Source organism: Mucor mucedo (genome assembly GCF_025094135.1).
Source record: "Mucor mucedo strain NRRL 3635 chromosome Unknown EV154scaffold_73, whole genome shotgun sequence".
NCBI classification, from domain to species: Eukaryota; Fungi; Mucoromycota; class Mucoromycetes; order Mucorales; family Mucoraceae; genus Mucor; species Mucor mucedo.
This window is the reverse complement of record NW_026252357.1, coordinates 37,021-51,058: the sequence shown is the minus strand read 5'-3', so window position 1 is coordinate 51,058 and position 14,038 is coordinate 37,021. Positions and strand designations below refer to the sequence as shown.

General features: G+C 37.7%; 7 protein-coding genes across 7 annotated transcripts; 6 read left to right on the top strand and 1 right to left on the bottom strand.

The window, feature by feature from the left end:
- The first annotated feature begins 56 nt into the window (after positions 1-56).
- EV154DRAFT_287593 (kinase binding protein CGI-121-domain-containing protein) lies at positions 57-1,069 on the top strand. The gene is made up of 5 exons (XM_051594784.1): positions 57-316; positions 384-503; positions 560-646; positions 724-813; positions 864-1,069. Exons 1-5 carry the CDS (start codon positions 170-172, stop codon positions 945-947), a joined length of 528 nt encoding a protein of 175 aa, XP_051455615.1. The 5' UTR covers positions 57-169; the 3' UTR covers positions 948-1,069.
- Positions 684-2,444, bottom strand: EV154DRAFT_287609 (kinase-like domain-containing protein). Its single transcript, XM_051594785.1, has 5 exons — positions 2,287-2,444; positions 2,098-2,226; positions 1,786-2,037; positions 1,456-1,729; positions 684-1,389 (listed from the first exon to the last, which is right to left on the bottom strand). Exons 1-5 carry the CDS (start codon positions 2,328-2,330, stop codon positions 967-969), a joined length of 1,122 nt encoding a protein of 373 aa, XP_051455614.1. The 5' UTR covers positions 2,331-2,444; the 3' UTR covers positions 684-966.
- Positions 2,445-2,785: 341 nt separating this feature from the next.
- On the top strand, positions 2,786-4,098 carry EV154DRAFT_424274 (uncharacterized protein; the record flags this gene model as incomplete). Its single annotated transcript, XM_051596185.1, has 6 exons — positions 2,786-2,920; positions 3,023-3,116; positions 3,175-3,208; positions 3,272-3,373; positions 3,615-3,883; positions 3,950-4,098. Coding segments are annotated over 6 exons (783 nt in total), but the record flags the coding sequence as incomplete, so codon positions are not given.
- A 167-nt stretch (positions 4,099-4,265) lies between these two features.
- On the top strand, positions 4,266-5,647 carry EV154DRAFT_538961 (uncharacterized protein; the record flags this gene model as incomplete). The annotated part of the gene is made up of 3 exons (XM_051604318.1): positions 4,266-4,502; positions 4,583-4,877; positions 5,073-5,647. The coding sequence occupies 3 exons, from the start codon at positions 4,266-4,268 to the stop codon at positions 5,645-5,647; spliced, it is 1,107 nt and encodes a 368-aa protein (XP_051455612.1).
- Positions 5,648-9,592: 3,945 nt separating this feature from the next.
- EV154DRAFT_287444 (uncharacterized protein) lies at positions 9,593-10,775 on the top strand. The gene is made up of 5 exons (XM_051594782.1): positions 9,593-9,649; positions 9,712-9,876; positions 9,935-10,057; positions 10,442-10,645; positions 10,715-10,775. Exons 2-4 carry the CDS (start codon positions 9,791-9,793, stop codon positions 10,596-10,598), a joined length of 366 nt encoding a protein of 121 aa, XP_051455611.1. The 5' UTR covers positions 9,593-9,649; positions 9,712-9,790; the 3' UTR covers positions 10,599-10,645; positions 10,715-10,775.
- On the top strand, positions 10,707-11,166 carry EV154DRAFT_287517 (uncharacterized protein). The gene has a single exon (XM_051594783.1). The coding sequence runs from the start codon at positions 10,749-10,751 to the stop codon at positions 11,052-11,054; it is 306 nt and encodes a 101-aa protein (XP_051455610.1). The 5' UTR covers positions 10,707-10,748; the 3' UTR covers positions 11,055-11,166.
- A 470-nt stretch (positions 11,167-11,636) lies between these two features.
- EV154DRAFT_287404 (uncharacterized protein) lies at positions 11,637-12,611 on the top strand. The gene is made up of 5 exons (XM_051594781.1): positions 11,637-11,825; positions 11,883-11,993; positions 12,063-12,370; positions 12,424-12,537; positions 12,604-12,611. Coding segments are annotated over exons 1-4 (441 nt in total). The 5' UTR covers positions 11,637-11,823; the 3' UTR covers positions 12,444-12,537; positions 12,604-12,611.
- The last annotated feature ends 1,427 nt before the right edge of the window (positions 12,612-14,038 follow it).

The following is a 14,038-nucleotide window of genomic DNA, read 5'->3' as shown; positions in this document are numbered from 1 at the left end:
AATTGACACATGATCCCTCCCTTTCTCTCTCTCTCTCTCTCTCTCAATCACTCACTTTTTTTTTTTTTTTTTTTTTTTTTTTTTCTAACCTGCCATCACTGTCACACACACATATATACACGCTTTCTTTTTTTTCTTTCTTTTTTAATTTTTTTTTTATAAAGTTGCCATGGAGTCATACACGTTAGAATTATCTCCTCAACGTGGTCCTGTCCATTTTGCCTTGTTTCAAAACGTCACTAATGCCACTGAATTAAGAAAGAGATCCATCGATCAAGATCCCACACTGGGTCTTTGCATTATTGACGCACACATGGTAAGAATGAATGGGTCTTGACACACACACACACATCAAGAAAAAAAAAAACTAAACCATGCCCAAGATTCTAAACAAGTTTCACTTGTTGTTGGCCGTGAATCGAGCACTCCACGATGAACAAATCAAGTTGAAAACAAACAATGTCGAGTCAGAAATCGCCTTTTCCTTTGGCATCAATAATAATGTAAGTGTCCTTCTTTCTATTCAACCCCGAAAAGAAATACTTACCCACAATCAAAGATTGGTAAAACGTTTATAGCGTTTGGTGTCAAGGTGGAGACAACAGACTTGATGGTGATCCGTGTAGGAAGTAGCACCGCTCAAGAAGTAATGGGATCTTACGTATCACTTTTTTAAAAAAAATGTCTCATCCCTTTCTTTTCTTTTTTTTGATGTAAAATTAGGCTGAAGCATATATTAAGGAACGCGTGGAAGGTGAAATGGTCTCCTTTGATCATCTTGCCTCTATCCGAGACATGGATGCCATCAAAAAGGTAAAATTCACACTCTAAACACACATACATACACTTATCCCTTTCTTTAGATATATCAAATCGACAGCCAAATACAAAAGGAGGATGAAATCATGTCTTTAATTTCAGGCGCCATGGCTTTAAAGGGGCATTAACAAAAAAAGAAATAAAAGGTTATAATTTAGAATCTCCCTGAAGATTGCCTTCATCTACAATATCCAGTCCCATTTGAGCCACCTGTTTAAATCGAGCAGCAAAACTCTTGGCTTCGGCTGAACTCGCTTGTTTACGCGCCACACGGGCTGCAATACCCTGTAAAATCACACTCAAGCGGAAGAAGGAAAAGGCCACAGCAAACTTCCAGCGTGAGATGGGGTAAGGTTGGCCCAGGATACGACAATAGACAGCCATCAATTCATCTGCACCGGGCACAGGTAAAGCTTCCTTTGATCCCTTGAATCCCAACATACCTCCACCTACATTGGCCGGGATATAAAAAGGCTGTAATAAGTTGGCCAAGTCGGACAAGGGATGGCCGATGGTGGAGAGTTCCCAATCCAATACACCAATCACTCTAGGCTCTGTAGGATGAAAGATCTAGCATTGGGATGAGTTAAAAAAAAAAGGGATTGTTATTATGCCCCACACAAAAGAAAAGCTTACCATGTTATCAATCTTGAAATCACCATGAACAATGGTAGCAGTGTCAGAGACCTGGTTTCGTTGGAACCAGCCAAACATTTCTTCTAAACGGGGAAGAGGACCTACGACCTGTCCCGTCTCCTCATCCTTCACCACGGCCTGGGCATTGGACACTCTGCTCAATGACTTCATCTGACGCGCATAAAATCCAGAGTTACGACCATAATTTTCCAACCCGATCGCTTTAAAATCCACACGGTGTAATTTCGCTAATGTCTCTACTGCCGAATACCAGCTAAAACAAAAATGCATGAGAAGAGGGGGCGGAAAAAGAAATAAATGAATACTTACAGTTGCTTGCGCTCTTCAAAAGGCAGATTCAACATGCGACAATCCTCATAGATACGACCTGCTAAAAATTCCATGACATAGAAAGGGGTACCCATCACGGATGTGTCTTCACAAAGCACATAGACTTTAGGAACAGGCACATCGGTCTTTGTGCCCAAGGCATGAATGATACGGTACTCGCGTTCTATGGCGTGTGCTGTGCTTGAAAGTAAGGCTCCTGGAGGCTTTTTACGAAGCACATACTGTTGTTTGCTACCGAAATATTAAGCACACGCATCCCTATTTTTTTCTTATGTTGTATACACAACTTACTTGGCGTCTTTTAAGAGATAAGTGGGGTTGGATTGGCCAAGTTGGAACTGGCTGATATTTAAAGGTGCCGTGAAACCAGGAATATGTTGAACAAGGTAAGTTTCCAGTACCTGTACGTTTAACTCGTGTCTATGTCATGTCAGTCCTTTTTCTACTCTAAAAAAAAACTGAAGTTGTAAGCCTTCTTACCCAGAACGAACACTGGAGGTAGATTGTCCTTTATCACCAGCCATGATATTTTAGAGTGCAGAGAGAAGAAGGAAGAGAGAGAAAAAAAAATAGAAAAAATGCGGGGTGGGTTTATTTTTTATAGGTCAGTCACATGTTGCACAACAATTGTTGCTGACACTGTGAGAATCCAACCCTTGTGTATTCTTTTTTGTCATCTTCATCGTTATATAAAATCTTTTTCCTGCTGTCCCTAATTGAGAAGGCGAAACAACTTTGGTTTCTCCCTAACCTCCTTAAATATTCAGATATCAAATAAAAACAAAAAAAATCATAAACGAACAGATGAAAAAAAAAAAAGGGTTCTCTTTTTCTGTTTACTATTACAAACATAATATTATTATTTTTTATTCCATCTAAAAAATGACCCATCTCAGTGATTTTAGTTTCTTACGTAAGCCGTCGATCCTCCAAACCTTTTTTTTTCTTAAAAAAAAAAAAATTGTTGACATCCTAAATAGAAAGAGCGATTGGTCTAAGTTATGTCTTACTCTGGTTTTTGTACCGTATTCAAATTACGGGTGGATATTCTTGTTTGTACATGCACCGGTTCAAAAGAGGAGAGCTGAAAACTATTGTCACTGCCCTGATTCTAGTGATGCTACCCTTTCAACTTTACTATGGCAAGTGCACACTGTGGCATCTGGTGCTTTTTATTAATACTTTCTCATTAGACATCACTTCCTGTAAAGTCAAGTATGAGGAAGGCTTTGTTCAAATCTTGGGTCATATCGTTACAAAGCCAGAGTTTCTATGGACACAGGCAGACAGAGATTTAATCACACCCACTGGTATTTAAAAAAACAGATCATCATTGATAAACAATAGGATGAATTAACACACTTATAGATTATAGTCTGTGCATCGGCTTCTCTTTACAAATGTAAGACACAAAAAAGAGACGAAAGGATCTTGGGTAATAGGAAAACTAACTTATTTACTGTAGCGGTACTCTATTGTTGCTGCAGTGCTTTTGGAAATATCTTGCTAAACTCGTGGCAAGAGCGACATTTATGACCAGCAAAGAGTTCAAGTTTTATATCATCATGTAAAGTAAACCCTTCAGATTATATATATATATATAAATAGAAAAAACTAAACATCACCTTTTTTTTTTTTCTTCTTAGGACAATTGTAAATATCATTCTGTTCCCTGTATTGCAATACAATTTCTCCAGAGACATTTACAACTACACATACAAGGAAATCATGCCTCAACTGGTGTACGGATGTGGTAAGGTAGAAACAATATGCGTCTAGTTTTAATAAGCGACGAAAGAGAGATAGAGGACTAAATGTATCCTAGAACTGATGTTGATATCGATGCTGGGAGGCGTCTCCCACTTTCGTTTTCGAAAGCTGTTGAGTAACAGTCAATATCGCAACGATGCACAGTTTATCACGCACAAGATGAAATACTTTCAGGATTTGAATTTGCTACTGTCCGTAGCACTCTTTATTTTTTCACTGTGTTTCATCATTTTGAGTGCAGATGGATTGACAGCCAAAAAGACCATCAACATGCACAAGTTTGCTGCTGATTTCTTGATTTGTAATAGTAAGTAGTGACATTTACTGCCTCCCTTTTATTTATTTATTCTGACTCACTCCCCGAATTATCTAGTCAACATCACTTGTATTATTGTATGGGTCATTGTTATCCTCATCTTTCATCCTAAAAAGACAGTAGAAGAACACACACGTATTCCTGATACTTCCTTCTCCAGTAGCAGTAGCACTGAACAGGATACCAAAATACATCAGTACAAATAAAAATTAATTTTCACACGTCACAAAAAGAAAAAAAAAAAGTTCGTACAACCCCCTCCCTCCTCTTTTTTTTTTTTCTTTTTTCTTTTTACCCCCTCTCTCTTTTTTTTTTTTTCCTCTTATACATATTTCACACACACACACACACATATATACACACTTTATACATAATGCAACAAGAAACCGAATTACGCTTAGAAAATAGTAGCCGTCTACCTCTACGAAAACGTATGGCCCCAATCTTAAAATGGCAACCTGTCGAAACACCTGAAGAACACTATAAACAAAAAGCAACATACCCACCACCATACCCTTCTTCTTCAGATGTCTCTGACGGTGGAGGAGGAGATACCACTGAAACAGACGAAGAAAAAAAGAGATCCTCATCCGCAACACCCAGCGAAAGGGTAATTGTCTTTTAACTATCTATTTATTTTCCTCTTCTTTCTAACCCCTCCCCTTTTTTTTCCCCTTTATTAAATAATAGCCTGCAAAAAAAGTAAAGAGAGGAAGACCACCATTAGCCAAACAAGTCGTGCTTAACTCTCCTCAACCAGCAACACCCACATTATTCTCAACAAGACCTCCATTACCTCCACCACTAGACCCTTCCTCAATAGATTCAAGCACACTCTACTGTTTCTGTAAACGACCCTATGATGTGCCTCGATTCATGATTGCATGCGACAAATGTGATCAATGGTTTCATGGCGAATGCATCCAAATCAGTGAAAAACAAGGCGAATTCATCGACCTCTATTTCTGCGAAAGCTGCGCCAAAGGTAAAAATTAAGGGAATATCATCTTGGAGACTACCAAACGATTTTAACAGCGCTTTTTTTTTTATATAGTTACAGGGAAAAAGACCTCATGGAAACCACAGTGTGCGAATCCCGCTTGCCAAAAAGCAGCAAGGATAGGTACAAACCTGGGTCATTTGAGCAAATATTGTACAGATACCTGTGGCATGCAAGTAGCACGTGCTCGTATCGAACTCGCAGAAATGAAGAAACGCAATGCCACATCAGACCCACAAAGTCATTACAATCCTCTCTCGCGCGGCAAACTCAGTTCCTTTGCTGACCAGGATGATCGTTCAAGGTTAACCAGAGTCAAGGATGAAAAGCTACATGCCAAATTCATTATTGCCATTGGCGAGCACAAGTCCGAATTACTCTCGTTATTAATACAGCATGAAAAGGAAGAACTGTGTGGTTTTGACTCAAGGCTTTCATGGTCGGATACACTCTGGGAAAAGGTTGCTCATGTCGAACAAGGCGAAGACAATAATCATCTCCTGACAGACTCGGAAGGTCATCGCGTCGCTCCCAACAAGTCATTCACCCAATGTCAACAACCTCGCAAATGCAATAAACATGCTAACTGGCAAAAACTAAAGACGTTTGAACTCGAACAAGAAAGATCCGAACAATTCGTCATCTTGACCATGCTCGAAAGAGAACGCCAACAGATTAAAGCTCGCATGAAGAAACGAAGGGAGGAAGTTGATCTGGTTGACTTTTTAGAAAACGGAACTATTCATCATAAATAAATTTTTCCATCCCTACGTAGGCCTTTTTTGCTCCTACACAGCCCCAAAAAAAAAAATATGGCCATTTAAACATTCATGTTCTTGTTTGTGTAATATGCTACGCCCGTCTAAAAGGACCTAATCGCCTTTTCATCAGTTCACTCCAATGTCTTTTTGCAGTCGTATTAGGTCTTTGTTTATATTTGTCTTGACACCGAGAGTGGGTCTCAGCTCCTTAAATCATCTCTCCATCACTCCCGGAACAAGCTTATTTACCAGTGTGTGTGAAAAAAAAAAGACATTAACTGTATGTAACATTTGACTTGTATTCTATACTTTTCACTTGAGCAATACATAAGCTTTCTTCTTGTATGGCTCATAAGTTGAAATATCCAAGAAATGATATCAAATTGCGACAATTGCACCCCCCGAAAAAAAAAGGATCAAAGTTGGGTTGTCTATTTTCTAATCTGATGCCATCGTATTATTACGCTCTCATCTCGCCGACATTGATACATAGTAATCTTACTTAATAAATAAAACTTTTAATAAACTCTTAATTCCAATTGACCTGTATCACAAACACAGGATGACTTATAAAAGGTAAAATACCCTAAATACATTCTCTGGCATTTTGAGCTCTTCTTATTACAAAAACCGTTATAACTGAATTTATTGATTTACTCGCATTTAGAGAGCTACTGACATTCTAAGCTGTCTGATATAAACGAATGCTTACGTTTCTTTTTTCTAGAAATTATACATTACCAGCATCCCTTTTTAACTATCGGTTCATACCAGTTCATCAAATGCTCATGAATTTGGTGGTTCTAAAGCACTTATTACAATAAGTCCTGTTTCACAAACATTATTGCTTTAAAAATACCTAAATATGTGCACCTGGTAGTACGAAGAACCAGATTTATATAGCATGAACATGCCGTGCTTCTACAGCCTTGCTTGACCAGGTTTACGTTGATGCTTTGGCCGCCCCCATTTGTACCTATCGGGCCTACGGAGGTCCGTCCTGGCTAACAGAATCTGGGCCGGAAATTCCGATCATTAGCTTTTAATGCCATTGGTCCTGGTTTTAAAAAATAACCAATAGCTTTGTCTGTCCGATCACTAAGTGTGAGCCTGATTGGCCGATTTCATTCACAGGAGAAGGGCCTTATGCAGATACTATGTCCAATACGTTAGTATAGTATGTTCTTTCATATTGACACACGACGTGTATAATTTATCATTCAACTCTCTAAAATAATACCACCTTGGTTAATGGGTAACATCAGAGAGATGTCATTGATAAAATGTATGAGCTTAATGTGCCTAGGCCCTTGCAGACATAAGCGGAGATTTTTTTTTTGCAGGAAATGGCATTTTTTATGTAGATCACCTCTTTCACGTTTAGAACAGGAAGACCGCCTAAAATAAAAAAAAACTGTAGGCCATAGAGCCAAAAAAAACATCTATCCCATAGAGACTTGGTCTCCAACAAACTACTTTGTTTAAAGCTATGCTCCAATGGTGAAAGCCATTGAGGTAATTAGAGAAATCAGGTTTGCAGTAAATATTAAAATGGTGTCTAATGTTCCTACGTTCAATCTTTCCTAACCGCATTGTAAACCAATTTCCAAATGTCAAAGATCAAATTACAGTTATCAAGTCAAAGAACAAGAGGGAAGACTCGCTCCGCCCCCTTCAAGCGTCTACTAACTAGGACTGAAAGTAACAGCGCAAGAAAAAGATACAGGTGTCTTGATAATCATCGTAACGGAGCTTTTTAAGCAGGCACGTCAATTGCCCATTCAATTACAAAGCTGAATTCTCCTCCGTATAACTTAACCACAGAGGTTGCTGTTTCAAGTGGGTGACCTCTTAAGACCATGCATCCAAAACTCGATGGGTCCTGAAAGTTTTTGCGTGAGCTGCATACTTTAAAGCATGACCGCAGTGAGCTACAATATCTCACTGCTATGAAGGTAGCCATTCTTTTCTTCCTCTTTGTATATATTTTAATATTGATATGTTTTATAAAGGCCAATTACGGGGATCAAAGTATTACTCCGTTCTTTGCAATGCCAACAGTCATTGGGCCTTTTTCGTCTTTTGACAACCAAAAAGGATACGCAGGTTATACACCTACTCAGACGTATATTAGAACCATTTACACTGCCGTCATTGAAAAACTTAGGCCTTACATGGACAAGCAAATGATGCTTTTAGGTGGAAAGGTATTGAAAGGTGATCATTCTTTCAAGATTGCCAAACACATGGCGAGTGTTGATGGAACTAATATGTTCAATGCACTATACACAATCTGTAACGAATTTGAAGAAATCAGAATGATGTTGTTAATACCTTCAAAATCACTCGAGTATCTTCGATGGTCTTTCAACGAACTGATGCATACATACGAAGGCTACAGCCATGAGACCCCCAATAGCCTTTTATACAGATAATGTGCAAGACGATCGAAGATTCTTGGAAAGTGTAATAGATATAATAATAAAGTTAATTGTCACATCACATTAAGGATGGATAATAAATATAAAAGTTAATCATGAATCACACAATACCCGCCGCTTGTTCTCATCCTACCGTTGAAGTCCGTACACAGGGCACAACCTTGTGTCGAGTAAATATTTATTCTGAAAAAAGCAATACAATCGAATGGGCCTGGACTATAGAATATTAATAGATCCTGAGCACAAATATTACTCTTGTCATCTGATGTTTACTGTTGATCCCTCTGACTAATATTTATATACTCAGTATGGAAGGGCTAAATTTAAAGACATGTTAATTATTTATTATCACCAGGTTATTACATCATGATCCAATAAGGCGCTTAATATTCTCCCTAGAACTATCAAGTTCTTCATATAAAAATCTATGGTTTTTTCTTATAGACCATCACACGTTTTTAAATTAATTTATTTTTTTCTCGTCCATAATAAAGAGGTATCCAAGTTCTAACACATACTTTTGGTTTTACTTTAATTTTGTTCTCCGTGCAAAACAACGCTGTTGATTCAGAATTATTGATAAAAAAGTAAATCTAGACCACTGAGATGACATAATGCTGACGTACCATATCATGCTTCAGCATTGGTTCATGTGTTAGTACTGAAACACTGATAAACAAATATATCAGCATGCCGTAATCCAACTATCGTTTATCAGTCTATAAATACAAAACTTGTTCACACACCTTCTTCTTCCCTTCTTTCTAACACTATCATTTTTTTAAAAAAAGTACTGCGTATTGTGAAAAGGTTAGTTAAAACATTACCTCTTATTTATTAAAAAAAAAAAGATGGACTGAAATTTACGCGTTAAAGGAACGCTGTCTGTATCAAGAATTGCACATGATTTATTCTTATACTTTAAGCATTCTTATTTTGCTCCTCCGTCTTTAGTTTATTTCTTAAAATCACCATTAATTTTAAACATTGGTGGTGATTTCAAGCAAATGAAAGACTCATTTGGTGTTGAATGTGGGCTAGACCGGTTTCGTTGACGTCAAAAAGAGGCCTTCAAGTCTGGTTAATCGTCTCTTTCGGTCATCTTCAAAGAGATGCCTGGAAAGGGTTTCTTTTCAAGATCCTCGTATGGGTTATTTGGGTTTACGCCCATATGCTCACTCCCGAGCCGAACCCGCTGGGTTGCGCTAGACGCATGGGTTTCTTTGGAAATCTGTGCGTTACTTTAATTAACATATTCGTGGTAATTCTTAATCTCGGAAGATGAGGCCTAAAACGAAGAGGCCAAATCTGAAGATATTGAAAAACTCCATTGCATATTTTACAAAAAGGTAATTTTTAAAAACTGAAACTATTTACAATAATAACCTACAATTTTATTCAGATGGCAAAAGAGCCATTTAATAGTGAGGATAACATTTTTTTAAGCCAAGTGAGTCGAAAAGAAGCATCAATCAAGGAAAAGCTTCACGGTGTTGCTGCTAATCTATTGCTTAAATCCTCACTTGATGACAATGATGATATGATGTTAAACTAAGTAATTTTTTCTAAAAGTAGTATTATACGAAAGTGGTGGCCAACGATTTATATTTCTATTAGGCTATCAATTTCGAGTATTGTTAACATCTTGCAGCCCGCATCATATAATTTTTTTAAAAAAAAATTTACCGAAAAGGAGATGGAGACCTTGGAGGACACTGATGACGTTAAACACACCGGGTTGTCGTCTTCGGACAAACAGTTGGTGGACGAAGTCGTGCAAATGTAAGTTCCAAATATCATCGAAAAATTGTTGCTCACACTAAGTTTTCTTTAACTACAGCGGTGGTGACAAGGTTGACACCAATTCTATGATGATCAGCATTCTATCAGAGCAGCTCAGTTTGTACCGTAATAATCTTTCGCATACAGACAGATGTAAAGCTTTAGATATTCTAAAATCGATGTAAGATATAAGACAAAAAAAAAAAAAAAAAAAAAACTTTCTTCTAACATATCTAACACTGAATAGAATTGAAATCTCAAGCATGGCAGCCAGTACCGACAGTGAAAACACTGCGTACCGTCACTTTTCCAAACATGATTTGTGAAGCAAGTATGGTGGTGATTCTTGGTCGTGATTCAATGCTTGGAGGTGGTGACACTTGGAGGTGGAAATAATCTGTGATGATCAAACTTTTATCAGAGCAGCTAAGTTTGTAGCAAAATAATCTTGCGCACACAGACAAATGCAAAACTTTAGATATTCTAAAATCGATGTAAGATCAAAGACAAAAAAAAAAAAAAAAAAAAAAAAAAACTTTCTTTTAACATATTTAACACTGAATAGGATTGAAACCTCAAGCATGGCAGTCAGTACCGGCAGTGAAAACACTGCGTACCGTCACTTTGCCAAACCGCTTGATCATCTGTTTAAGGGAACGCAATTGAAAGTCTTAGAGCTGGTGTGTTTGATGGCAAGTCCAGAAATTCTCTCGAGACTATAACTTCCATGGATCTTTTTTTGCCGTTGACTATGGAATTCCTGAAATAAGTAAGTATGCTTTTGATAATACCCAGTGAATTTACAACACCCATTAATAATAAATATATCAACTGTTAGTGGTGGGCCTGGATCAATAGCGGTAAAAGAAGATATGATCTCCAGCCAGCCTTTGTATCCTAATACTGCCGAATCCACGCACACATTGTCAACTTCAAGCATCAAAAAAATCGACGCAATTGTTTACATGAAGATCAGAAAAACAAAAGTCGAGTTGTCAAATAATGAATGGAAGAAGCCTTTGACCAGTACAGCGACAGCCTCTGGTCAAACCTTTCCATTCTTAATTCACACCAACAAAAATACCGAATTAAGAATAGAAAGCATCTTGGCCATGGATGTCATTGGTAAGTGTTTCTGTATGCGGTACTTTAATCCGAGTTCTAATACTATTGGATAGGCTATACTGGCTATATAGCGAAGACTTCCCTGGTACCCGTAAGCCCTTATCTTATGATAGGGCTGAAAATCGGGTGGGCCGTCGTTGGTGATCCGCTAAGGATCGATGATATGTAAGAAAAATAAAATATCACGTAACTCTAAAAAAGACAGTAACATTTAAAAAAAATACACGTAGGTGTAGGCATTGCCTCTTTTTTGCACATATGCATCGATTTGTCTTCTTCGGACAATCATTTACTGGAGGGAAATTTCCAAATGTAAGTTCCAAATATCATCGAAAAATTATTGCTCACACTAAGTTTTCTTTAACTACAGCGGTGGTGACAAGGTTGACACCAATGCTATGATGATCAGCATTCTATCGGAGCAGCTCAGTTTGTACCGTGATAATCTTTCGCATACAGACAGATGTAAAGCTTTAGATATTCTAAAATCGATGTAAGATATAAGACAAAAAAAAAAAAAAAAAAAAAAAACTTTCTTCTAACATATTTAACACTGAATAGGATTGAAATCTCAAGCATGGCAGCCAGTACCGACAGTAAAAACACTGCGTACCGTCACTTTTCCAAACATAATTTGTGATGCAAGTATGGTGGTGATTCTTGGTCGTGATTCAATGCTCGGAGGTGATGATATTCTGAGGTGGTGATACTTGGAGGTAGAAATAATCTGTGATGATCAAACTTTTATCAGAGTAGCTAAGTTTGTAGCAGAATAATTTTGCGCACACAGACAGATGCAAAGCTTTAGATATTTTGAAACCGATGTAAGATATAAGACAAAAAAAAAAAAAAAATCTTCTAACATATTTAACACTGAATAGGATCGAAACTTCTACCATGGTAGCCAGCACCGACAGTGAAAACACTGCATACCGTCACTTTGCCAAAATGCTAGATTATCTGTTTAAGGGAACACAGTTGAAGGTCTTAGAGTAAGTATGCTTTTGATAATACCCAGTGAATTTACAACACCCATTATTAATGCATATATCAACTGCTAGTGGTGAGCCTGGATCATTAGCGGTAAAAGAAGATATGATCTCCAATCAGCCTTTGTATCCGAATACTGCCGAATCCACTCACACACTGTCAACTTCAAGCATAAAAAAAATCGACGCAATTGTTTACATGAAGATAAGAAAAACAAAAGTCGAGTTGTCAAATGACGAATGGAAGAAGCCTTTGACAAGTACAGCAACAGCCTTAAAACAACAATCGAAGAATCTCAGGTCAAACCTCTCGATTCTCAATTCACTCCAGCAAAAATACAGAATTAAGACTGAAAGCATCTTGGCTATGGCTGTCATTGGTAAGTGTTTGTGTATGCGGTATTTTAATCCGAGTCCTAATACTATTGGATAGGCTATACTGGCTATATATAGCGAAGACTTCCCTGGTATCCGTAAGCCCTTATCTTATGATAGGGCTGAGAATCGGGTGGGCCGTCGTTGGTGATCCGCTAAGGATCGATGATATGTAAGAAAAATAAAATATCACGTAACTCTAAAAAAGACAGTAACAATTAAAAAAAAATACACGTAGGTGTAGGCATTGCCTGTTTTTTGCACATATGCATCGAATTGTCTTCTTCGGACAATCATTTACTGGAGGAAAATTTCCAAAGGTAAGTTCCAAATATCATCAAAAAATTATTGCTCACACTAGGTTTTTCTCAATTACAGTGCCGGTAAACAGTAAGTACCAATAGCATGATGACAAGTATTACGTCTAAACAGCTACATTTGTACCAGTATATTCTTGAAATTACCGGTGCTTTCAAAGTTCCGGAGATTTTCAAATCCATGTAAGATACAAGACTAAAAAAAGAAATTACTTTCTCCTAACATATTTAACACTGAATAGGATTGAAGCCTCACGCATGGCAGCCAAACAGAAGTTGAGATCGAGCCTTCCGATCTTGATTTTCTGAAGAAAAAATACCAGATGAGAGCAAATGACATCCTGGCTATGGATGTCATTGGTAAGTGTTATGTATGTTTAGTACTTTAATCCGAGTTCTAATACTATAGAGTAGGTTATACTGGATACATGTATAAGTTGCAGCAGAAAGAAGGTGTATTCGTTCCTGTTTTGGTTGAAGAGCTGACGTTGCCAACAAGCACGACTGAGCTAGAACATGCTTGTAAAACCATTGATGCTTTGTTCATGTTTAAGGTAGTGTTGTTTTATTTATGTGTGTAACTCATTGAACTTACGTCTGTCTGATAGAACCATGCGCTTAAATTATCTGCTGAGGTCACTAAGGCCGTACATAGCCAAGATGCTGGAGCAGCATTGACGGGTATTATAAGGCGAAAGCAAACATCCCGGGCCACGACACCTATAGTATGAATTGCTTTTGATCTCAATTCGAGAAAAAGAAAAGCACCGTCAGCCTGAACCCTTCTTCGTAAGGATTTGTACACATTGGTTGTTTTGTGCTTCTTAAAATAAAATAAAATAGTTAAACTTAAAAACAAAAAGGGAAAATGAAAATGAAGCAGAGGCGCTGCGAGCGCTGGATAAATTCATTAAGACTGAATTGGCAATTCCCAAACGCCCCGCTGAACCTTACTTTCATCATTCGATCTTGGGAGTCATCAGATAGATCAATATGGTTTTCATTAGCCCAAAAAAATATAAATAAATTGTAAGACTCCATCTGGCATATCCCCTAGCATAGTGGATGGAGTGAACATCCAGAGTTGTGTTTTCAATCTAAATGTGCGGCTAAACTTACCTCCCGTGTATTGCTGTCTTTTTCCTGGTAAACAAAAAGGAGTGTCAGCCTTTGTTATATCAGATAATGTACAATCAACTCACTTAGGCCATGCTATCTGCTCCCTTTATCGTAAGGAGCTGGTCTTTTCATAGGGTCTTTTGAAGGATTATACTTGGTGTATTAGAATATGAGAGAAAAAGGGAGGAAATATTATAGTTTGACAACATCTCTGTATTTAGACCTGTCATTTAGTTA